General features: G+C 49.1%; 1 protein-coding gene across 3 annotated transcripts in view; it reads right to left on the bottom strand.

Moving 5' to 3' along the window:
* Positions 1–26,561, bottom strand: part of LOC140426578 (regulator of G-protein signaling 7) — a 699,692-nt gene that overhangs the window by 176,959 nt on the left and 496,172 nt on the right. For all 3 annotated transcript variants that reach the window (XM_072511531.1, XM_072511522.1, XM_072511539.1), the window contains exon 5: positions 25,577–25,683. In XM_072511531.1, coding sequence (XP_072367632.1) covers positions 25,577–25,683 — 107 coding nt within the window. The remainder of the gene's footprint in view (positions 1–25,576; positions 25,684–26,561) is intronic.

Raw genomic sequence — 26,561 nt, 5'->3', positions numbered from 1 at the left:
ATGTGCAGGGTAGGTAGATTGGCCACGATAAATTGCCCCTTAATTGGAAACGTGAAAAAAAAACTTCTACGGGACACTGTCAGCGGGACCCTCCGCTTCACCAGCAACGTATCCAAACCTGCAGATTCCCCAAAGGCGTGGGGTGGCCACAATGGGAAACTCCATTGGCCGGCTGCGGGAATGGAGAATCCCGCTGCAGGCGAGGGACCGCTGCGCAGGAAAACAGGGTTGGTGGGATGGAGAATCCTGCCCCTTATCTATGCTTGGTCTTTGTTAAAACAGCCTGCAAGTAATCTTATTGCCCTGTTCCTTAAAACCTACCTTTGTGACAAAGCTTTAGGACATCTGCCCTAAAATATCCCTATTATGTCTCCCTTTCATATTGTAACGCTCCTGTGATGTGTTTAATAATAAAGATTATTATTAAGTGCCATTGGGCGTTTTACTATATTACAGGTGAATACATTTTGTGGTTGTGGTAGTATGCATTAGGGGTCATGTGGGACTGTGAAGCCGTGATGCTATTGGCTGACAGATCCCGGGTCCTGGTTGGCTGTTGATCCCTAGCTTCGCCCTGAAGGCGGAGTATAAGAACCTGGGCTTCTCCCCGCAGCTCCAGTCTGTTGCTGAACTGCGGGGAACAAGTCACGCTTAATAAAGCCTCATCGACTTCATCTCTATTCGTCTCTCTCATAAGTCATTGTGCGCTACAATTTATTAAGCGTGCTTAAAGGACTATGGAGCTCAGGATCGCCCCGGAATGCCTGCGGATCAACCCCCACGCAGTGAACGCGGCAGCAGTTTTTAAACACTGGCAGGCTTGTTTCGAAGGCTATCTCCGAACGGCCCCCGGCCGGATCACAGAAGACCAGAAACTACAGGTCCTGCACTCAAGGGTAAGCCCGGAAATTTACCCTCTCATAGAAGACGCAGAGGATTTCCCGACGGCGCTCGCAGCACTAAAGAGCGTCTACGTTCGTCCAGTGAACCAGGTCTACGCACGCTACCAACTCGCAACGAGACCGCAAAGTCCCGGAGAATCGCTAGAAGAGTTCTACGCGGCGCTGCTAATTTTGGGACGGGGCTGCGGCTGCCCGCCGGTAAACGCGACGGAACACACGGACATGTTAATTCGCGATGCGTTTGTGGCAGGTATGAACTCTCCCCAAATCCGCCAAAGACTTTTAGAAAAAGAGTCGCTAGGACTCTCAGAGGCACGGGCCATCGCAGCTTCCCTAGATGTGGCCTCGCAAAACGCCCGCGCCTAAGGCCCCGACCGCGCGGCAGCCCCTTGGGCTCCGTGGACCCCCGTCGTGACAAACCCCCCTCCCTCACAGGCTTGCGCGGTTAAGACGCCAGACCATCCCGGGGGGGCCCGCTGCTATTTCTGCGGGCAGGCGAAACACCCCCGGCAGCGCTGACCGGCCCGCGCAGCAACTTGCAAGAGCTGCGGGAAAAAGGGCCATTTCGTGGCTGTGTGCCGGTCCCGGGGGGTCGCCGCTGTCCCCGGAGAAGAAAGAGTCCAGCGCATCCCAAACGCTCCCCAACCCCCCCAGCGCCCCATGTGCGACCCGCGGGCGCCGCCATTTTGGGTCACGGCCACCACGAGGGGAGGATGGGCGCCGCCATTTTGTGACCCCCAGCCATGTGCGATGCATGGGGGTGGCCATTTTGTCCACCCTCGACCACGTGCGATCCGTGGGGGCGGCCATCTTGTCCACCCCCGGACGCGTGCGATTCATGGATGCCGCCATCTTGGATGACAACAAAGGACCCCAGCATCGACTGCTCCACGGGGTCCGAAGAAGACGCTGAGACACCACGACCACATCTGGCCTCGGTGACGCTGGATCAAGCACGGCCCCGGAAGCTCCAGACGACGACAACAACGGTGCTGATCAACGGACACGAGACACCTTGCCTGATCGACTCCGGGAGCACCGAAAGCTTCATCCACCCCGACAAGGTAAGACGCTGTTTTTTGACCATCCGTCCCAGTACGCAAAAGATTTCCCTAGCTGCAGGATCCCACTCCGTAGAGATCAAAGGGTTCTGCATAGTGACCCTAACGGTGCAAGGAAGGGAGTTTAAAAACTACAGGCTCTACGTCCTTCCCCAAACCTGCGCACCCACATTACTGGGATTAGTTTCCAGTGCAACCTGCAGAGCCTAACGTTTCAATTCGGCGGCCCAATACCCCCACTCACTATCTGCGGCCTCGCAACCCTCAAAGTTGAACCGCCATCCTTGTTTGCAAACCTCACCCCGGATTGCAAACCCGTCGCCACTAGCAGCAGACGGTACAGCGCCCAGGACCGGACATTTATCCGGTCCGAAGTCCAGCGGTTGCTGAAGGAAGGCATAATCCAGGCCAGCAATAGTCCCTGGAGAGCACAGGTGGTAGTAGTAAAGACCGGGGAGAAGCAAAGGATGGTCATAGACTATAGCCAGACCATCAACAGGTACACACAGCTAGATGCGTACCCTCTCCCCCGCATATCCGACATGGTCAATCGGATTGCCCAATATAAGGTCTTCTCCACCGTGGACCTCAAGTCCGCCTATCACCAGCTCCCCATCCGCCCAAGTGACAGCAAGTACACAGCCTTCGAGGCAGATGGGCGACTATACCACTTCCTAAGGGTCCCATTTGGCGTCACAAACGGGGTCTCGGTCTTCCAACGGGAGATGGACCGAATGGTTGATCAACACGGGTTACAGGCCACGTTCCCGTATCTCGACAACGTAACCATCTGCGGCCATGATCAGCAGGACCACAACGCCAACCTCCAAAAATTCCTCCAGACCGCAAACGCCTTGAACCTCACATACAACGAGGACAAGTGCGTGTTTAGCACAAACCGGCTGGCCATCCTGGGATACGTAGTACGCAATGGGATAATAGGCCCCGAACGCATGCGCCCCCTTATGGAATTTCCCCTTCCCCACTGCTCCAAAGCCCTGAAACGATGCCTGGAGTTTTTTTCATATTACGCCCAGTGGGTCCCCCAGTATGCAGACAAGGCCCGCCCACTAATACAGACTACTACCTTCCCCCTGTCGATAGAGGCTCGCCAGGCCTTCAGCCGCATCAAAGCGGATATCGCAAAGGCCACGATGCGCGCCATCGACGAGTCCCTCCCCTTCCAGGTCGAGAGTGACGCCTCCGATGTAGCTCTAGCGGCCACCCTTAACCAAGCGGGCAGACCCGTGGCCTTCTTCTCCCGAACCCTCCACGCCTCAGAAATCCGCCACTCCTCAGTGGAAAAGGAAGCCCAAGCCATAGTGGAAGCTGTGCGACATTGGAGGCATTACCTGGCCGTCAGGAGATTCACTCTCCTCACTGACCAACGGTCGGTAGCTTTCATGTTCGATAATGCACAGCGGGGCAAAATTAAAAATGACAAGATCTTAAGGTGTAGGATCGAGATCTCCACCTTCAACTACGAGATCTTGTACCGTCCCGGAAAGCTGAACAAGCCGTCCGATGCCCTATCCTGCGGCACATGTGCCAGCGCACAAATAGACCGTCTCCAAACCCTCCGCGAGGACCTCTGCCACCCGGGGGTCACTCGGTTCTACCATTTTATAAAGTCCCGCAACCTCCCCTACTCCGTGGAGGAGGTCCGCACTGTCACCAGGAACTGCCACATCTGCGCAGAGTGCAAACCGCATTTTTTCAGGCCAGATAGAGCGCACCTGATCAAGGCTTCCCGCCCCTTTGAACGCCTCAGTCTGGATTTCAAAGGGCCCCTCCCCTCCACCGATCGAAACACATACTTCCTGAACGTGGTGGACGAGTACTCCCGTTTCCCTTTCGCCATCCCCTGCCCCGACATGACAGCGGCCACAGTTATTAAAGCCCTTAGCACTATATTCACACTGTTCGGTTGCCCCGCATATATCCCTAGTGACAGGGGGTCCTCCTTCATGAGTGACGAGCTGCGCCAGTTCCTGCTCAGCAAGGGCATAGCCTCGAGCAGGACGACCAGCTACAACCCCCGGGGGAACGGGGCAAGTAGAGAGGGAGAACGGCACGGTCTGGAAGACCGTCCTACTGGCCCTACGGTCCAGGGATCTCCCAGTTTCACGGTGGCAGGAGGTCCTCCCGGACGCTCTCCACTCCATCCGGTCGCTGCTGTGTACCACCACTAACCAAACGCCTCATGAGCGCCTCCTTGTCTTCCCCAGGAAGTCCTCCTCCGGAACGTCGCTGCTGACCTGGCTGGCGGCCCCAGGACCTATCCTGCTCCGGAAACATGTGCGGGCGCACAAGTCGGACCCGTTGGTCGAGAGGGTTCATCTCCTCCACGCGAACCCGCAGTACGCCTACGTGGCGTACCCCGACGGCCGACAGGACACGGTCTCCCTGCGAGACCTGGCGCCCGCCGGCAACACGCACACCTCCCCGACACCGATCACCCCCTCCCTGCCACCGGCGCACCCCGCGACCGCCCCCTTCCCAGGGGGATCGGTCCTCCTCCCATGTCCGACCATGAGTGAAACAGAAGCAGACACCGAAAAGCTCCCGGAGACGTCAACGCGGGAACAAGCACCTGCACCACCACCAGGGCTGAGGCGATCAACAAGGAAGACCAGACCGCCCACTCGACTCGTGACATCGGTGTAACACAAGAATGTTGTGGACTTTAACGAGAATGTTCTTTTTCCTCTTACGAATATTGTAAATAGTTCACAAACCCTGTACATAGCCCAATGTAGGGCAAAGTGTAGAGCATTGAAAGGACATGCCAAAAAAAATTTCTCCTCCCAGGACCAGCCTTGTAAACCCCTACCACCATGCGAAGCACCACCCCACCGGGTTCATTTTTAACAAGGGGTGAATGTGGTAGTATGCATTAGGGGTCATGTGGGACTGTGAAGCCGTGATGCTATTGGCTGACAGAACCCGGGTCCTGGTTGGCTGTTGATCCCTAACTCCGCACTGAAGGCGGAGTATAAGAACCTGGGCTTCTCCCCGCAGCTCCAGTCTGTTGCTGAACTGCGGGGAACAAGTCACGCTTAATAAAGCCTCATCGACTTCATCTCTATTCGTCTCTCTCGTAAGTCATTGTGCGCTACAGTGGTCATTCTGTATCTTTCCATGATGCACACCAAAATAATATTGAATGGCATTGAAATCATGTATGGGGCAGTACATGAAATATATTATTTTCAATTAACTAATACTTTTGATAATATAGTGGAGAATGGAATTTCATAGAAATACATTAATGAATTTGTAAGTAACATCGCATGTTCTTATTGCAACTTATGTTCAGTTGGGAATGATACAACATAGGTCTTTATGGTTATTCTCGCTGGACTTCCTTGCCACTGTCATTGATGCTTACTGGTGCTTTGCTGTGACTGTCTGTCTTTTCATGGAGAAAATCACAGCTTAGGAGTCAAGTGCAAATTATTTTAAGTTAGTTAAAAAATAATAAACTAGTTAACAATTTTAAACTAGCTGGAATAGCTGACTAATTAAAAAGAGGCAAATATTAGCCATTTATTGCCTGTAGCGTCCTGAACTCTGGAACATTTCATATCAGCTTTTTTAAAGGTTTGCAGTCTCCTTACGTTGGGTATTTGGGGCTTAAGTCAATATTTAACATGAGCTTTGGTGGCTGCCTTGGTGATCCTGCTTGACTTCCAAAAATAAAGTTACTTGATTTACATTAATTTTTAATGCACATTCACACTTTCATGGGAATTTCTAATGGAGTCAGAACTGCTTCACACGGCCCAGAGTGGGAATAAAAAAAATAAACAAAATCTTGCGCATGTTTGGATACCATGAGGATCAGGTAAATATTTAAACTGGAGTATGAGAAACAAGGCATTTTGAATGTCGCCAAGGCTCCACTCCGAGAGTATGGAAGCTCTGTTACTTTTAAGCTTAGTTTATGTTACTGGAAGAGTAATCCCAGAATGGCACCTCCAGGAATTTAAATTCAATTAATTTTCAAAAATCTGGAATTTAAAACATGGGCATCATTGAAATAACGGTTGTTGTACAGGCCCCACTTAATTTGCTAATGTCTTTTAGGGAAGGAAATCTGGCATCCTTACCCAGCCTGGACCCATATTTGACTCCATAACACAACAATGTGGTTGACTCTTTATTTCCCTCTGAAATGGCCTTTCAGCTGTATTCAGGAAGATGCTTTACCACCACCTTCTCAATGGCAATGGCAGCAATAAGCGCTTGCCTTGATGGTGTTGCCCACATCCCACAAATTAATTTTTAAAATACCTCCTTTATGAAGTTTATAACGATGCAATGGCCTTCAACAATTAATTGAATAATAATGATGGTATGTATGGGCCAGATTACGTTGGCATGAACGGAATTCCATCTGGAAACAAGACGAAACAGCTGAATAAAAAGATCACGGTAGATGCATGAATACCCCATAGGTGTTTTTGGTGCTTAAAGGTTTGCACTGAAAAGCTTAAAGTAAAATGTACCCCTTGATTCTATGCACACTCTCAGAAATTGTGGTTTAATGCTGCTTGCCCGCATACAAAATGATTGTCTTCAAAAAGATAATTCGCAGTGTGAAGTACTATGAGACAATGCTTGATTTTAGAAAGCAGTTGTAATTTGAATTTTTAAAATTTATTTGTGGGATGTGGGCATCACTGGCTAGGCCATCATTTATTACCCATCCCTAATGATGTTTTGGGTAGGCTGGGTCGATGTGGACTGCACTTGATGCAGTGTAGCGAGAGACAGACCTCCAACACTTGATAAGATGCAACACGATTTTATTTAACATCTAAACTATTATACATGTTCAACTGTGGGTTGATACTATGCTGACTTGACTGGTACTAGCCTAACCAGACTTACTAGCTACCACATAGTGTTTGCACTGGCCAGCTCACTAACTCTGACTGTCTCAGAGACTGGGTCCCAAGAGAGCGGGAAAACTGGTGCCCTCTGTCTGGTGATTGGCTGCTCTGTTCTGTGTGCTTACTGGTCATCCTGTGTGTCAATCACTGCTTGTCTGCACTCCATTATATACATAGATGTATATTATGACATCTCCCCTTTTTTTTTGTATTGTGTGTGTTGAGATAATAAATATTAAGGTGTATGTGTGTGTGGACGTGTATATGTGCGTGACTATATACAGAATGCACGACAATGACCTTATGTACACAGGAAGGTGGCGCTAGTGCAGATATAGGGCAGATGAAACGGTAAAAAACAATATTTACAGAGGTCAAGACGATAAGGTAACACAGTTGTGCAAAAGTTCAGTCTATAGGTTTAGTCTCTGCGGCGGGCGACAAATTCTGGTTGACCGCCTCAAGGGGCCGCCAGCACTTGGATAGGCGGGACCGCCGCCAATGCGGTGGTCGCAGAGGTCGGCAGGATTGCTGGTAGATCGGTAGACTCGTGGTAGGGCACGTCCGGAGGAAGCATTGTGTGAGGCGGGACATCATGGTTAGGTGGCGGGCGTGGAACTCTGTGCAGCGCCCATCTGTGGCGTTGTAGGAAGGAGCCATAGAACATAGAACAATACAGCGCAGTACAGGCCCTTCGGCCCACGATGTTGCACCGAAACAAAAGCCATCTAACCTACACTATGCCATTATCATCCATATGTTTATCCAATAAACTTTTAAATGCCCTCAATGTTGGCGAGTTCACTACTGTAGCAGGTAGGGCATTCCACGGCCTCACTACTCTTTGCGTAAAGAACCTACCTCTGACCTCTGTCCTATATCTATTACCCCTCAGTTTAAAGTTATGTCCCCTCGTGCCAGCGGGGATATCCATCCGCTACAGGAATAGTGCCAGATACAGATATCCATCCGCGGGAGAAGGCTCTCACTGTCCACCCTATCCAACCCCCTGATCATTTTGTATGCCTCTATTAAGTCTCCTCTTAACCTTCTTCTCTCCAACGAAAACAACCTCAAGTCCATCAGCCTTTCCTCATAAGATTTTCCCTCCATACCAGGCAACATCCTGGTAAATCTCCTCTGCACCCGCTCCAAAGCCTCCACGTCCTTCCTATAATGCGGTGACCAGAACTGTACGCAATACTCCAAATGCGGCCGTACCAGAGTTCTGTACAGCTGCAACATGACCTCCCGACTCCGGAACTCAATCCCTCTACCAATAAAGGCCAACACTCCATAGGCCTTCTTCACAACCCTATCAACCTGGGTGGCAACTTTCAGGGATCTGTGTACATGGACACCTAGATCCCTCTGCTCATCCACACTTTCAAGAACTTTACCATTAGCCAAATATTCCGCATTCCTGTTATTCCTTCCAAAGTGAATCACCTCACACTTCTCTACATTAAACTCCATTTGCCACCTCTCAGCCCAGCTCTGCAGCTTATCTATATCCCTCTGTAACCTGCTACATCCTTCCACACTATCGACAACACCACCGACTTTAGTATCGTCTGCAAATTTACTCACCCACCCTTCTGCACCTTCCTCTAGGTCATTGATAAAAATGACAAACAGCAACGGCCCCAGAACAGATCCTTGTGGTACTCCACTTGTGACTGTACTCCATTCTGAACATTTCCCATCAACCACCACCCTCTGTCTTCTTTCAGCTAGCCAATTTCTGATCCACATCTCTAAATCACCCTCAATCCTCAGCCTCCGTATTTTTTGCAATAGCCTACCGTGGGGAACCTTATCAAACGCTTTGCTGAAATCCATATACACCACATCAACTGCTCTACCCTCGTCTACCTGTTCAGTCACCTTCTCAAAGAACTCAATAAGGTTTGTGAGGCATGACCTACCCTTCACAAAGCCATGCTGACTATCCCTGATCATATTATTCCTATCTAGATGATTATAAATCTTGTCTCTTATAATCCCCTCCAAGACTTTACCCACTACAGACGTGAGGCTCACCGGTCTATAGTTGCCGGGGTTGTCTCTGCTCCCCTTTTTGAACAAAGGGACCACATTTGCTGTCCTCCAGTCCTCTGGCACTATTCCTGTAGCCAATGATGACATAAAAATCAAAGCCAAAGGTCCAGCAATCTCTTCCCTGGCCTCCCATAGAATCCTAGGATAAATCCCATCAGGTCCCGGGGACTTATCTATTTTCAGCCTGTCCAGAATTGCCAACACCTCTTCCCTACGTACCTCAATGCCATCTATTCTATTAGCCTGGGGCTCAGCATTCTCCTCCACAACATTATCTTTTTCCTGAGTGAATACTGACGAAAAATATTCATTTAGTATCTCGCCTATCTCTTCAGACTCCACACACAATTTCCCATCCCTGTCCTTGACTGGTCCTACTCTTTCCCTAGTCATTCGCTTATTCCTGACATACCTATAGAAAGCTTTTGGGTTTTCCTTGATCCTTCCTGCCAAATACTTCTCATGTCCCCTCCTTGCTCGTCTTAGCTCTCTCTTTAGATCCTTCCTCGCTACCTTGTAACTATCCATCGCCCCAACCAAAACTTCACACTTCATCTTCACATAGGCCTCCTTCTTCCTCTTAACAAGAGATTCCACTTCCTTGGTAAACCACGGTTCCCTCGCTCGACGCCTTCCTCCCTGTCTGACCGGTACATACTTATCAAGAACACGCAGTAGCTGATCCTTGAACAAGCCCCACTTATCCAGTGTGCCCAACACTTGCAGCCTACTTCTCCACCTTATCCCCCCCAAGTCACGTCTAATGGCATCATAATTGCCCTTCCCCCAGCTATAACTCTTGCCCTGCGGTGTATACTTATCCCTTTCCATCATTAACGTAACCATCAGCCATGCAGACGAGGAACGATCTCGGGGCCACTTTCTTGACCACCACAGCTGCGGCGGTCCAGCCGCCATCAGGCAACTGCACACGAACACGATCAGTTGAGACCAGCTCGGGGAGATCCGTGGCATGAGCGTCATATTTCTGTTGGGCCCGAGACTGCTGCATCTTTTGTATGACCATGAGGTGGTCAATGTCTGGAACATGGATGGCTGGAACCATGGTTTGCAGAGTGCGATTCATGAGCATCTGCGCGGGAGACAACCCAGTGGACAGCGGGGATGCTCTGTATGCCAGCAGCGCCAAGTTGAAGTCGGAGCCTGAGTCTGCAGCCTTGCATAGTAATCTCTTGATGATATGAACCCCTTTTTCGGCCTTCCCGTTTGACTGCAGGTAGTGGGGGCTGGAGGTTACATGACGAAAGTTGAATAGGCGGGCAAAAGCAGACCATTCCTGGCTGTAAAAACAGGGACCGTTGTCACTCATCACCGTGAGCGGTATCCCATGCCTGGCAAATGTTTCTTTGCATGCTTTAATCACCGCCTTTGACGTGAGGTCGGACAGTTTCACTACTTCTGGGTAATTGGAGAAGTAGTCGACCAGGAGGACATAGTCACGCCCCTTGGCATGGAAAAGGTCGACACCGACTTTGGACCATGGGGAGGTCACTATCTCATGTTGCTGCAGAGTTTCTTTGGGTTGAGCTGGCTGAAATTTCTGACATGTGGGGCAGTTGAGAACCGTGTTGGCAACGTCCTGGCTGATGCCCGGCCAATAGACTGCCTCTCGAGCTCTGCGTCGACATTTCTCGACCCCCAGGTGACCGTCATGGAGTTGGCCGAGCAGCATAGCTCGCATGCTCTGCGGAATCACAATTCTATCGAGCTTCATGAGGATGCCGTACACCACCGTCAGGTCGTCCTTGACACTGTAAAACTGGGGATACTGCCCCTTCTGCCAGCCATCCGTGAGGTGCTGCATCACACGCTGTAGCAGAAGATCCTTGGCTGTTTCCTCACGAATTTGGATGACCCTCTCATCAGTGGCCAGAAGGTTGGAGGCACACAATTGCACCTGCGCATCGAGTTGGCAGACAAAGTCAGTTTGTTCACATGGTGTGGTGATAGACCATAAGACCATAAGACATAGGAGCGGAAGTAAGGACATTCGGCCCATCGAGTCCATTCCACCATTCAATCATGGCTGATTTCAACTCCATTTACCCGCTCTCTCTCCATAGCCCTTAATTCCTCGAGAAATCAGGAATTTATCAACTTCTGTCTTAAAAACACTCAACGTCCCGGCCTCCACCGCCCTCTGTGGTAACAAATTCCACAGACCCACCACTCTCTGGCTGAAGAAATTTCTCCTCATCTCTGTTCTAAAGTGACTCCCTTTTATTCTAAGGCTGTGCGCCCGAGTAGTAGTCTCCTCTGCTAATGGAAACAACTTCCCTACGTCCAACCTATCTAAGCCATTCATTATCTTGTAAGTTTCTATTAGATCTCCCCTCAACCTCCTAAACTCCAATGAATATAATCCCAGGATCCTCAGACCTGGAAAGGGCATCTGTAACAATGAGTTCTTTGCCTGGAGTGTAGACAAGTTCAAAGTCATAGCAGCGTAGCTTGAGAAGGATTTGTTGTAACCGAGGCGTCATGTCATTCAAATCCTTCTGGATTATGTGGACTAATATCCTGTGGTCCGTCTCAACCGTGAATTTTGGGAGGCCATACACATAGTTATAAAATTTGCCAATTCCCGTTAGGAGGCTCAGGCATTCCTTCTCAATCTGAGCGTACCGTTGCTCAGTGGGCGTCATGGCTCTGGAGGCATACAAAACTGGAGTCCATGAGGAGGAGTTATCCCGTTGGAGGAGCACCGCCCCAATACCATCCTGGCTCGGGTCAGTGGATATTTTGGTCACTTTGGTAGGGTCGAAGAACGCCAGAACCGGGGCTGTGGTGAGTTTTGCCCTCAGCTCACGCCATTTGTTGTCATGCGTGGGCAGCCACTGGAATTCCGTCGACTTCTTGACGAGATGGCGGAGGGCTGTGGTGTGTGCTGCCATGTTGGGAATGAACTTCCCGAGGAAGTTGACCATCCCTAGAAAGCGGAGGACCGCCTTCTTGTCCTCTGGGGTCTTCATGGCGTTGATCGCCGAGATTTTGTCAGCATCTGGCCGCACGTCTTGCTGCGAGATGTGGTCACCAAGGAATTTGATTTCTGATTGACCGAATGAGCACTTGGCTCTGTTGAGTCGGAGGCCATGCTCATGGATTCTGTGGAATACCTGCTTGAGGCGATCGATGTGTTCTTGAGGAGTTGTGGACCAGATTATGACATCGTCAACATACACGCGCACCCCCTTGATACCCTCCATCATCTGTTCCATGATGCGGTGAAATACCTCTGAGGCAGAGATGATGCCAAATGGCATCCGGTTGTAGTAGTAGCCACCGAACGGGGTATTGAATGTGCACAGCTTGCGACTGGATGCATCCAGCTGTATTTGCCAGAACCCCTTGGAGGCATCCAGCTTCGTAAAGTGTTTGGCATGAGCCATCTCGCTGGTCGACTCTTCTCGTTTTGGCATCGGGTAATGTTCCCTCATGATGTTGCGGTTTAAATCCTTGGGGTTGATGCAGATTCGAAGCTCCCCTGACGGCTTCTTGACGCAGACCATGGAGCTGACCCAGTCCGTGGGTTCTGTGACCTTTGATATGATGCCCTGGTCCTGGAGGTCCTGTAACTGCTGCTTGAGGCGGTCCTTGAGGGGTGCCGGCACCCGACGTGGTGCATGGATCACAGGGGTGGTGTTTGGTTTGAGCAGGATTTTGTATCGGTATGGGAGTGTGCCCATTCCGTCGAACACTCTGTGGTACTGCGTGATGATGTCATCAATTTTAGCCTGGAAGTTCTCATCAGGTGAGGCCGTCGCCTGTGAGGATGACATCGTGTGGACTCGCTGAACCAAGTTCAGGAGTTTGCAGGCCCGAGCACCAAGCAGGGATGCTCTGTCCCTGCGATGCGGAGCTGCAGAGGAGGGCGGACGTTTTCCATGTCACCGGATGGCTGTTTGCTGGTCAACGCTGATTCACTCAAGGTAAGTCTGTCTGTTTGCTGGTCAACGCTGATTCACTCAAGGTAGGTCCGTCAATTTTCAGCATCACTCACTGGTACCATGATGTGTTGGTAAGACTGGGTCTATGTGGACTGCACTTGATGCAGTGTAGCGAGAGACAGACCTCCAACACTTGATAAGATGCAACATGATTTTATTTAACATCTAAACTATTATACATGTTCAACTGTGGGTTGACACTATGCTGACTTGACTGGAGACCTGATACTAGCCTAACCAGACTTACTAGCTACCACATAGTGTTTGCACTAGCCAGCTCACTAACTCTGACTGTCTCAGAGGCTGGGTCCCGAGAGAGCGGGAAAACTGGTGCCCTCTGGCTTTATAGTGGTTGTGTCCTGTCTGGTGATTGGCTGCTCTGTTCTGTGTGCTTACTGGTCATGGACTGCCTGTCTGCACTCCATTATATACAGAGATGTATATTATGACACCTAATTCCACTTCAGAAGATGGTGGTGAGCTGCTTTCTTGAATTGCTGTAGTTGCCAAGGATTAAGTGCACCCGCAGTGCTATTAGGGAGGGATTTCCAGAATTTTGTCCCAGCAACAGCGAAGGAACGGCGATATATTTTGCCAGGAGTGACTTTGAGGGGAACCTCCAGATGGTGGGGTTGCCGGATACTTGCTGCTCTTGTCCTTTCAGACGGTAGTGGTTGTGGGTTTGGAAAGTGCTGCCGAAGGAACCTTGGTAAGTTCCTGCAGTGCATCATATAGATGGTATACACAGCTGCCACTGTTTGTCGGTGGTGAAGGGATTGAATGTTTATGGAAGGGGTAGTAATCAAGTTGGCTGCTCTGCCCTTGATGGTGTTGAGCTTCTTGCGTATTGTTAGAACTGCACCCATCCAGGCAATTGGAGAGTATTCCATCACACTCCTGACTTGTGCCTTGTAGATGGTGGACAGGCTTTGGGGAGTCAAGAGGTGAGTTACTCATGCAGTATTCCTAGCCTTTGACTGCTTTATATTGCTAGTACAGTTAAGCTTCTGGTCAATGTTAACCCTCAAAATGCTGATAGTGGAGGATTCAGCAATGGTAATTCCTTTGAATGCCAAGGGGCGACGGATAGATCTCTCTTGTTAGAGATGGCCATTGCCTGGCACTTGTGGGTGAGAATGTTACTTGCCATTTCTCAACCCAAGCCTGTATATTGTCCAGGTCTTGCTGCATTTGGATATGAACTGTTTCAGTATCTGAGGAGCCGCGAATGGTGCTGAATATTGTGCAGGCGTCTGTGAACATCCCCATATCTGATCTTATGATGGACGATCATTGATGAAGCAACAGAAGGTGGTTGGGGCTAGGACATTATATTGAGGAACTCCTGCAGTAATGTCCTGGAACTGAGATGATTGACCTCCAACCACCATAGCCACCTTCCTGTGTGCCAAGTATGACTCCAACCAGTGGAATGTTTTATCCCGATTCCCATTGACTCCAATTTTGCGAAGGTTCCTTGGTGCCATAATCAGTGAAATCTGCCTTGATGTCAAGGGCAGTCACTCTCACCTTACCTCTGGCATTCAGCTCTTTTGTTCATGTTTGAACCAAGGCTGTAATGAGGTCAGGAGTTGAGTGACCTTGACAAAACCCAAACTGAGCATTCCTGAGCAGGTTATTACTGAGTAAGTGCCGCTAAATTGTACTGTTGATGACCCCTTCCATCACTTTACTGGTGATAGAGAGTAGACTGATAGGGTGGTAATTTGCCGGGTTGGATTTGTTCTATTTCTTGTGTAGAGGACACACCTGGGCAATTTTCCACATTGCCAGGTAGATACCTGTTTTAACTGTACAAGAACTGCATGGCTAGGGATGCGGCAAATTCTGCAGAAGAATCCTCAGGACAATTGCTGGAATATTGTCAGGCCCCATAGTCTGTTTCTTGATATCACATGGAGTAAATTGAATTGGCTGGAGACTGACATCTCCCCCATCCCAGGAATCAGTTGAGTAAACCTTCTCTGAACTGCTTCAAACACATTTATATCCTTTCTTAAATAAGGAGACAAAAACTGTGCATATTACTCCAGATGTGGTCTCATCAACGCCCTGTATAACTGTAGCAAAACATCCCTATCTTTATATTCCATCCCCTTTGCAATATATGACAATGTTCCATCTCGCTTCCAACTCACTTGCTGTACTTTTTCAAAATTCATTTATGGGATGTAGGTTCGCTGGCTAAGCCAGCATTTATTGCCCATCCATAGTTGCCTTTGAGAAGGTGGAGGTGAGCTGCCTTCTTGAACCGCTGCTGTCCTTGAGGTGTAGGTACACCCATAGTGCTGTTAGGTAGGAAGATCCAGAATTTTGACCCAACAACAGTGAAGGGCGACAGAGATCCAAGTCAGGATGGTCAGTGGCTTTGAGAGGAACCTCCTGGTGGTATTGTTCCCATGTGTCTACTGCACTTCTCCTTCTAGATGGTTGCAGTTGTGGGTGTGGAAGGTGCTGTCTAAATGAGTCTTGGTGAATTCCTGCAATGCATCTTGAAAATGGTACACACTGCTGCCACTGTGCGTCAGTGGTGGGGGAAGCGAATGTTAGTGAATGTTGTTACTTTATCCTGGATGGTCCCAAGCTTCTTTAGTGTTGTTGGAGCTGCACTCAGCCAAGTGGACTGTATTCTATCACACCCCTGACCTGTGCCTTCTATATGTCTTTGGGGAGTCAGGAGGTGAGTTACCCACCACAGGATTCCTAGCTTCTGACCTGGTATTTTAGTCATAGGAGTTATATGGCTAGTCCAGTTTCTGGTCAATGAGAACACCCATAATGTTGATAGTGGGGGATTCAGCGATGTCAAGCGGTGAGTATTAGATTCTCTCTTGTTGAAGATGCTTATTGCCTGGTGCTTGTGTGGTGCAAATGTTGGCTGCCACTTGTCAGCCCAAGCCTGGAGATTATCCATGTCTTGCTGCATTTGGACATGGACTGCTTCAGCATCTGAGGAGTTGTGAACGGTGCTGAACATTGTGCAAACATAAGCAAACATCCCCTTACCCCTGGAACTGAGTTGAGTGACCTCCAGCACCCACAATCATCTTCCTTTGTGCTATGTATGACTCCAATGGAAGACTCTTACCCCTGATTCCCATTGATGTCAGTTTTGCTAGGTCAAATGCTGCCTTGAAATCAAGGCCAGTTACTCTCAGCTCACCTCTTGAATTTGAACAAAGGCTGTATTTTCTTTTTAATTGGTGCAGGGGATGTGGACGTTGCTAACTGGGCCAGTATTTATTTCCCATCCCTAATTGCCCTTGAACTTCATGGTTTACTCGGCCCATCATTAGACTTTTAATTCCAGATTTTTATTGGATTTAAATTTCACCATCTGCCGTGGTGAGATTTGAACCTGGTCTCTGGATAACTATTCCAGTAACAATATCACTATGACCGCCTCCCTGACATCTGCATACTAACGCTTCTTAATTCATATACTAGAACACCCAGGTTGCTCTGTACCTCAGAGCTCTGCAATCTCTCTCCACTTAAATAATATGCTGCGTTTTTATTTTTCCCGCCAAAGTGGACGAGTCATATTCTCCCACATTATACTCCATCTGCCATGATTTTTGCCCACACACTTAACCTATCTATGTCCCTTTGCAGAGTTTTTATGTCCTCTTAACAACTTAATGTCCAACCTATCATTGTGCCAAATTTAGCAACCATACATTTAGTCCCTTCATCAAAGTGATTGTAAATAGTTGAGGTGCTAGTATTGGTCTCTGTGGCATTACACTTGACACATTTGCCAGCCCAGAAATGACCCATTTATGCCTATCTCTATTTCTTGATAGCTAACTAATCCTTTATCCATGCTAATATGTTATCTTCTGCTTTGACAAAGAGTCATCGGACTCGAAACGTTAGCTCTTTTCTCTCCCTACAGATGCTGCCAGACTTGCTGAGATTTTCCAGCATTTTCTCTTTCGTTTCAGATTCCAGCATCCGCAGTAATTTGCTTTTATCCAGTGTTATCTTCTGCACCATGGCTCAAGTTTTGCATTGTAACCTTTGATGTGGCACCTTGTAAAATGCCTTCTGGAAACCTAGGTCCAACACATCCACAGGTTCTCCTTTATCTATGCTGCTTTTTACTTCATTAAAGAACTCCAACATGTTAGCCAAACTTGATTTCCCTTTCATAAAACCATGTAGACTCTGCCTGATTACACTGAGATTTTCTCAGTGCTCTGTTATTATCCCTTTAAAAATAAGTTCTAACAACTTTCCTACGTTGGATGTCAAGTCAACTGGCTGGAATGTCCTCATTTCTGTTTCCTTTTCTTGATTAGAGGAGTCACATTCATTAATTTCCAATGTGATGGGATCTTGCCAGAATCTAAGGAATTTTGGAAAATGAAACCCAATGCTTCAACTATATCAGCACCCACTTACTTTAAAACTCTAGGATGAAATATATCAGGACCTGGGGACTTGCCAGCTTTTAGTTGTAATAATGTTCTTAGTACCCTTTCCCTAGTGATTGTATTTGTTTGATGTTCCTCCTTCCCTTTCACCTCCTGCTTTGCAATTATTTCTGGGTTGTTAACTTTGACTGTGAATTTATCTGTGAACCTGTTTAGGGGCTGTTTAGCACAAGGCTAAATCGCTGGCTTTGAAAGCAGACCAAGGCAGGCCAGCAGCACGGTTCAATTCCCGTACCAGCCTCCCCGAACAGGTGCCGGAATGTGGCGACTAGGGGCTTTTCACAGTAACTTCATTTGAAGCCTACTTGTGACAAGAAGCAATTTTCATTTCATTTCATTTTCCCCAGGCTGTGATTGACAGCTTCCACACACACATAGCTTCCTGCATTGTTTCATTCAGTTCCCTTCACTCTTGAGTTACTTTGGAGTAGTCAGCTGTGAAACTAACTGTTTATAAACATTAAGCTAGGATTGATAGCTCCTGGACCACATCAAAGAGAGTTAAGTGCTTTCTGTTAGTTTCACAGAGAAATGAATGAATGGCTTGCAGATCAAAGATCGGCAGGGGTTTAAACCCACCTGACTGATTTTCTCTTTCCAAGAATTGACTGCTTCCTGTGCCTGATGAAGGAGCTGCTCTCCGAAAGCTAATGATTCCAAACAAACCTGTTGGACTTTAACCTGGTGTTGTAAAACGTCTTATTTTGCCCACCTAGGTCCAACACCGGCATCGCCACATCATGAGTCATCAGATGTATTGTACAGGTGAGTGTTAAGGCAGTAATCTTTTTTTCATGCCTCTGTCTGTCTGGACTGCTCTCTTGCTTCCAGACAGGGGTCTGTCTTCTGGGGGATTCCATACAAGGGTCTCCCTTCAGGAGGGCTTCCGGGCAGGGGTTTCTCTTCTAATAATAATAATCTTTATTGTCACAAATAGGCTTACATTAACACTGCAATGAAGTTACTGTGAATAGCCCCTAGTCACCACATTCCGGCATCTATTCGGGTACACAGAGAGAGAATTCAGAATGTTCAATTCACCTAACAGCATGTCTTTCGGGACTTGTGGGAGGAATCCGGAGCACCCAGAAAAAACCCATGCAGACACAGGGAGAACATGCAGACTCCACACAGACAATGACCCAAGCCGGGAATAGAATCTGGGAGCTGGAGCTGTGGATCAACAGTGCTAACCATTGGGCTACCATGCCGCCAACAGGGTTTCCAGGCAGGGCTCTCTCTTCTGGGGGCAATCCATACAGGGGTGTCGCTTCAAGAGGACTTCCATACAGTGGTCTCTCTTCTGGGGCAGATTGCAGACAGGAGTCTTTCTTATGGGGGAACCTCTGTTCGGGGTCTCTGGTGGGGGTCTCTTTAATAAGGGCGTTTCTGGTGGAGGTCTCTTTAATTAGGGGGTCTCTGGTGGGGGTCTCTTTAATTCGGGAGTCGCAGCAGGGGGGTGTCTAGTGGGCGTGTAGTGGGCAGGCCTTGAATTATAAGAGGAGAGGATGGCCCTCCGATACCCTCTTGGCCCATTGTGAGGTCCACCATGTCAGGGCCACGCTTGTCAAGATGTGCACCAATTCTCGCCCACGTGATTCCCGACCCAGAGGACCAGAGAATCACGACGCCCCAGAGAACATGGTGCTCGATCCATTAATAAGATGCAAATTGGTCTTCATGGCCCCTTTTCTACATTCTCCCGCTGGCGCGGGGCGTGAACCTCGATCCTGACGCCAGCGGGGGGGACCGAAGCATTGGAACGGGATCAGTTTCGTTCTCTGCCTGATCCTGGATTCTCCACCGCCCAACAGGCGGCACGGTGGCACAGGTGTTAGCATTGCTGCCTCACAACGCCAGGGACCCAGGATTGATTCCAGCTTTGGGTGACTGTGTGTGTGTGGAGTTTGCACTTTCTCCCTGTGTCTGTGTGTGTTTCCTCCTGGTGGTCCAGTTTCCTCCCACAGTCCAAAGATGTGCAGGCTGGGTGGAGTGGCCATGATCAATGTGTGGGGTTATAGGGATAGGGCGGGGGAGTGGGCCTCGTTAGCGGGCTCGTTCAGAGGGTCGGTGCAGACTCGATGGGGCAAATAGCCTCCTCCTGCACTGTGGGGAGTCTATGGATGCTAATAGAATGTTATAATTAATCGTGAGGGGAACTCGTTGCAAAGGTAGGGAGGTTATGCATCAGTTGTTCAGGACATTGGTTAGACCACATCTGGATACTGTGTACAGTAGTCGTCGCCCTCTGTAAGGAAAAATGTCATTGTGTTAGAAGCAGTCCTGAGAAGATTCACTAGACTATTACCAGGAATGGGCGGGTTGTCTTATGAGGAATCGTTGGAGAGGTTAGGTTTCTATCCATTAGAGTTTAGAAAAGTAAGAGGCGACTTGATCGAAACCGTTAAGATCCTGAGAGGTATTGACAAGGTGGATATGGAGAGGATGTTTCTTCTTGTTGGAGACCTAGAACTTGGGGTCTTAAAATAAGGGGCAAAATTCTCCTACCCGCCCCGCCACATTTCTGCGCCGACCGGCCGGCGGGATTCTCCGTAACACCGGCCGGTCAATGGGGTTTCCCATTGTGGGGCAGCCCCACGCCGTCGGGAAATCCCCTGGTGCTGGCAAAACGGAGACTCCCGCCTGCGGAGAATGACGCCCAAGAGATCACTAATTTAAGACGGAGGTGAGGAGCAATTTTTTCTCTCAGAGGGTCAGTGAGTCTCTGGAACTCTCTTCCTCAAAAGACAGTGGAAGAAGAATCTTTGAATATTTTTAAGGCAGAATTAGTTAGATTTTGGATTTAATTTGTTTATTGTCACGTGTACCGAGTGTAGCACCATCGATCACACACGAGGCGAGACATAGAGAACTTCAATCGAGGCTTTATTGAGCAGACTTGTTCCCCAGCAGCTCAGTCACAGAATGCAGCTGCGGGGAGTAAACCGGGTTCTTATACCCCACCTATCTGGGTGGAGCCCAGTAGGCGGCAGATCCAATCGGGACCCAGCATCTGTCCTCTAATAGCTCCTCGGCATTCATGGTGTACCGTACTACCCCTAATACATACCACCACATTCTCCCCTTGTTAAAAAAGAACCCGGCGGGGTGGTGGGTGGCATGGTGGTAGGGGTTTACAGGGTCGGTGCCTTAACCATTGAACTATATACAACTATGCCGCTTTTACTGGGCCACTGGATTATTCACATTTTACCCGATTAGCAGCGTTAACTATTTACAACAATGCCGCTTTACTGGGCCACTGAACTAGATACATCTTAAGTCGACTCGATGAGTCGAGATGGTGCTCTGGTCGCCCTCTCCGAGCGTCTCAGCCTGGGTGGTGGTGGTGGTGGTGCTGGCTCGGGTCCAGTCGACTCTGGGAGCATTGCGCTATCCCTCTCTGTTTCCTTACACCTGGGCGGGCCTGGGAGGAGAACCAATCCCCCCGGGAAGGGGGTGGCTGTGGGGTGCACCGGCAGGAGTGAGGGGGTGGTGATTGGTGTTGGGGGGGTGTGGGGAGCTCCGGCGGGCGCCAGGTCCCGCAGAGAGGCCGTGTCCTGTCGGCCGTCTGGGTACGCCACGTAGGCGTACTGCGGGTTGGAATGGAGTAGATGTACCTTTTACACCAGTGGGTCTGATTTGTGCGCCTGCACATGTTTCCGGAGCAGGATGGGTCCCGGGGCTGCCAGCCAGGTCGGAAGTGACGTTCCAGAGGCGGACGTCCTAGGGAAGACAAGGAGACGCTCGTGAGGCGTTTGGTTTGTGGTGGTGCACAGCAGGGACCGGATTGAATGAAGGGCATCCGGGAGGACTTCCTGCCAGCGGGAAGTTGGGAGACTCCTAGACTGTAGGGCCAGTAGGACGGTCTTCCAGACCGTTCCATTCTCCCTCTCTACCTGCCCGTTCCCCCGGGGGTTGTAGCTGGTCGTAGAGAACTTCAATTGAGGCTTTATTGAGCAGACTTGTTCCCCAGCAGCTCAGTCACAGAATGCAGCTGTGGGGAGTAAACCGGGTTCTTATACCCCGCCTATCTGGGTGGAGCCCAGTAGGCGGCAGATCCAATAGGGACCCAGCATCTGTCCTCCAATAGCTCCTCGGCATTCATGGTGTACCGTATTACCCCTAATACATACCACCACACCAAGGTACAGTGAAAAGTATTTTTCTGCATGCAGCTCAAACAGATCATATAGTATATGAAAAGAAAATACGTAATAGGGCAACACAAGTTACACAATGTAAATACATAGACACCGGCATCTGGTGGAACATACAGGAGTGTATTATTAATCAGAGAAGTCCATAAAAGGGTAATTTAGGAGTCTGGTAACAGCGGGGAAGAAGCTATCTTTGAACCTGTTCGTGCGTGTTCTCAGACTTTTGTATCTCCTGCCCGATGGAAGAAGTTGGAAGAGTGAGTAAGCCAGGTCTTTGATGATGCTGCCCGCTTTCCCAAGGCAGCGGGAGGTGTAGATGGAGTCAATGGATGGGAGGCGGGTTCGTGTGATGGACTGGGCTGCGTTCACAACTCTCTGAAGTTTCTTGTGGTCTTGGACCGAGCAGTTGCCATGCCAGGTAGGATGCTTTCTGTGTTGCACCTGCAAATGTTGGTCAGAGTCAATGTGGACATGCCGAATTTCCTTATTTTCTTGAGGAAGTAAAGGCGCTGTTGTGCTTTATTGGTCGTAGCGTCGATGTGGGTCGGCCAGGACAGATTTTTGGTGATGTGCACACCTAGGAATTTGAAGCTGTCAACCATCTCCACCTTGGCCTCGTGTGACAGGGGTGTGTACAGTACTTTGCTTCCTGAAGTCAATGGCCAGCTCTTTTGTTTTGCTGACGTTGAGGGAGAGATTGTTGTTGTTACACCACTCCACTTTGATTAACAAGGGAGGGGAGCAGGCGTAAAGGAGCTGAATGACCTACCCCTGCTCCTAATCCACACGTACAGATGTATGTATAACTTCAGGCAATTAGTTGCCTGAGCCACATGATATTTAGACACAGCTTCCAGGGCTGGTGGAGGCAGGCTCACCCTACCTTTTCAGATGGTGGGTGGAGTCACCACTCCTGCATTAAACCCCACTCATATAGTCAGAAGACCAAACTACAACACAGTTAATTGCAACCCGGGGTTAAATGTAGAGGACTCCACATGGAGCTGAAGAGTGAAAGTAATAGAATGTCTATGGGGTGTTAATGATGAATTGTTCACTGGTGACTAAACATTCAGTCACGTAATCAATTAAGTGGCTTGCTTTTCGTTTCACAGTGGGTTATGAACAAGAAAGATCACAAGTAGCAACTTGTTAAGAAACTGTAATTTGTGATGTAGAATTTACAACATAGAAAGAGGTCCATGTGGCCCTGTTCCTTGAAATGTTCAAATTTTCTTTACAAGGTGTATTATTGGTTTTGTAGGAGTGCAACTGTCAGTAGGCGCAATGTCCCAATTAAGAAACGTTTGAAAGAATAAATTCAGATGTGGCTCACAGATGAGTGTGGGATCTTAATTTGAGTGTTACCAGGGCTTCAGTCGTTAGAATGTGAGGAGAAAGGACATCAAATAGACTTGAATTCCCTGGAATATAAAAGGTGAAGGGCAATTTTATTCAGGTTTTTATGGTTATGAAAGGAATACATAGGGTGAATAGAAGGAAACTCTGTTGCTGATCAAGGAGAATAGCATGAGCAGCATGGTGGCACAGTGGTTAGCACAGCTGCCTCACAGCACCAGAGACCGGGCTCAATTCCGGCCTCGGGTGACTGTGTGACGTTTGCACTTCCTCCCCATGTCTGCATAGGTTTCCTCTGGGTGCTCCGGTTTCCTCCCACAGTCCAAAGATGTGCAGTTTAGGTGGATTGGCCATGCTAAATTGCCCCTCAGTGTCCAAAAGGTTAGGTGTGGTTACAGGGATAGTTTGGGGGCATGGGCCTAGGTAGGGTGCTCTTTCCAGGGGTCTTCGCAGACTTAATGGGCCGAATAGCCTCCTTTTGCACTGTGGGATTATATGTGATGAGTGTGTATAAACGGAATTCTTCGGCCGTGCCCGTCGCAAGATCGCCGGGGCGGGACGGGGACCATGTAAAGGTCCGGTGACCTTAAAATTAGAGAGAAGACATTCAGGAAAGAAACCAGGGAGCACTTCTTTGAATGGTGAGCAGGGGTTGACTACCCCAGCCCTCTTCCAATATTCTTATCATATCATTGTCAGCTTAACGTTGACATATTGCTTTCATCTCTGAGGGAAAAAGCTGGTAGCTGAAACCCTAACTGTGGGCTTCAGCACTTCAACAAGCCCCACTTCATCATACTGCCACTGAAGGAGATATTCATATCTGTCATGAAACAAAAGCTGTCTGCCTGCACAGGTCAACGTAGAAGATGCCGGTGCACTATTTGAAGAAGAACAAGACAGTTCTCCTATTAGCAGACCTGTAGCATTACCTCCTGTTTCTCTCTGCACAGATACTGCCAAACGTTGCTGAGTCTATGCAGAATTTTCCAGTTCTATTCCAAATTTGCAGAAAAGGCTTCTGGTGTCCGAGACAATTCTCCTGGTGTCCTGGCTGACATTTATCCCTCAATCAATACCCCCAACAACAAATTAACTGGTCAATCAATCATGTTTGCTGTTTGGGATTAGCTGCTGCGTTATCCCACAAAACAACAGTGACTACTTTCAAAGTACTTTCCCGGCTGTGACGCATTTAAGGACAACTTGAGAGTGTAAAAGGTACTTTATAAATGCAAGCCTTCCTTTCTGCTTATATTACTGGGTGGGGATTTCTGCCCCCCGGTGATGTGTTAGCGGCGACAGAGGAAGCACGCCATTGGCGGCGAGATCTTCCGGCCCCGCCACTGTCGATGGCATTTCCTGTTGTTCACAGCCTATGCCACTGGGGAATCCATGGTGGGGGGGGGTCGCCGTCCTTGGGTCTGGGAGATCCCACCAGCGGGAACGGACGGAAAATCCATTGTTTATGCCAGGATAGACGCATTTAAATAGAAATGAACGTGTTGTGTTTTCACACAGATTTCCATGCTCAGCACATTCGCCTAATTTCTGGGCGAATGTAGACTGATCTATGAGCCACGATAATGTTGGGAGCAGAAAACTAGGTTTGGGGACAATTAAATGAACGTGGCACAGTGGTCTGATAAATGTTCTTAATGCCTTTCGAAACCAGCACAAAAAAACAATCCGCTTACAATGTTGACAAATGTGAGGTTATCCATTTTGGTAAGAATAACGGCAAAAGGGATTATTATTTAAATTATAAAATATTAAAACATGCTGCTGTGCAGAGAGACCTGGGTGTGCTCGTGCATGAGTCGCAGAAAGTTGGTTTTCAGATGCAACAGGTGATTAAGAAGGCAAATGGAATTTTGTCCTTCATTGCTAGAGGGATGGAGTTTAAGACTAGGGAGGTTATGCTGCAATTGTATAAGGTGTTAGTGAGGCCACACCTGGAGTAGTGTGTTCAGTTTTGGTCTCCTTACTTGAGAAAGGACGTACTGGCACTGGAGGGTGTGCAGAGGAGATTCACTAGGTTAATCCCAGAGCTGAAGGGGTTGGATTACGAGGAGAGGTTGAGTAGACTGGGACTGTACTCGTTGGAATTTAGAAGGATGAGGGGGGATCTTATAGAAACATAAAAGATTATGAAGGGAATCGATAGGATAGATGCGGGCAGGTTATTTCCACTGGCGGGTGAAAGCAGAACTAGGGGGCATAGCCTCAAAATAAGGGGAAGTAGATTTAGGACTGAGTTTAGGAGGAACTTCTTCACCCAAAGGGTTGTGAATCTATGGAATTCCTTGCCCAGTGAAGCAGTTGAGGCTCCTTCATTAAATGTTTTAAGATAAAGATAGAAAGTTTTTTGAAGAATAAAGGGATTAAGGGTTATGGTGTTCAGGCCGGAAAGTGGAGCTGAGTCCACAAAAGATCAGCCATGATCTCATTGAATGGCGGAGCAGGCTCGAGGGGCTAGATGGCCTACTCCTGCTCCTAGTTCTTATGTTCTTACCGGACTTTGCCAAGGCTGAAGGGGGAAAGGTCCTGGCAAAAATAAAGGGCAAGATAACCTGAAGTATAGGCACCTATCCGCAGGAAAGTGATGGGTCAGCAGCTTTAAAAGAAACGGGCTATTGCTCAAACAAAACAAGAAATGAAAATGATCCATTTTCACATTTCAATAATTAGTTTGCATTTAATCTACCTGAAATCTGTAAAAGGTCCCATCATCTTTCAATGTCAGTACATGGTCTGAGATCGGAAAGAAATATCCATGAGCTGCCATCAGCGTTCCCAGATGCAGGGCTTCTACTGTTTAAAGGAAATAGAGAACAATGTCAGAAGTGTTTCATTTCTTTTGTGGGCTTAAAGGCCGTGTTACATTTTCGTTGCCCCGTCTAACAAAATGGAAGCAACAAATCGCACATCATATTTGATAAGAGTCCACCTTATATTTTATTTCATCACAATGGAGTTCAAATGCAGCATAATGAGTTAAGTGAAAATATGTAAAACAGGTGAAACTTAAATACCTTTGGCAAGTAATAGGAGTAAGAATTATGGCCAAGATTCTCCACTATCCGGCGGGGCGGGCCATACCGGCGCCGAGGAGTGGCGTGAACCACTCCGGCGTCGGGCCACCCGGAAGGTGTGGAATCCTCTGCACCTTCAGGGGCTAGGCCGGCGCCGGCGGGGTTGACACCCGCTAGCTGGCACCGACGGGTTGGCACCGCGCCAACTGGCGCCAATGTGTCTCTGCCGGCCGGCGCAAGTTGGCGAATGCGCAAGAGTGCTAGCGTGTTCTGGCATGATCCCAGTGCATGCACAGGGGGGCTCTTCTCCACGTCGGCCACGGCGGACCGTTACAGCGGCCGGCGCAGAGGGAAAGAGTGCCCCACAGCACAGGCCCGCCCGTAGATCGGTGGGCCCCAATCGCGGGCCAGGCCACCGTGAGGGCCCTCCCCCCGGGGGCCAGATCCCCCCGTGCCCCCCCCCCCGAGGACTCCGCAGGCCGCCCGCAGAGCCAGGTCCCATCGGTAAGGACCTTGTTTAATTTACGCCGGCGGGACTGGCCGTAAACAGGCGGCCACTCGGCCCATCGCGGAGCGGAGAATCGCTGGGGGGGGGCCACTGCCAACGGCCCCCGACCAGCGCAATGTGATTCCTGCCCCTGCCGAAAAACCAGCGCT

The sequence above is a fragment of the Scyliorhinus torazame genome, chromosome 1 (assembly GCF_047496885.1).
Source record: "Scyliorhinus torazame isolate Kashiwa2021f chromosome 1, sScyTor2.1, whole genome shotgun sequence".
NCBI classification, from domain to species: domain Eukaryota; kingdom Metazoa; phylum Chordata; class Chondrichthyes; order Carcharhiniformes; family Scyliorhinidae; genus Scyliorhinus; species Scyliorhinus torazame.
Note: the sequence above shows the minus strand (reverse complement) of the source record. Positions and strands in the feature narration are given on the sequence as shown.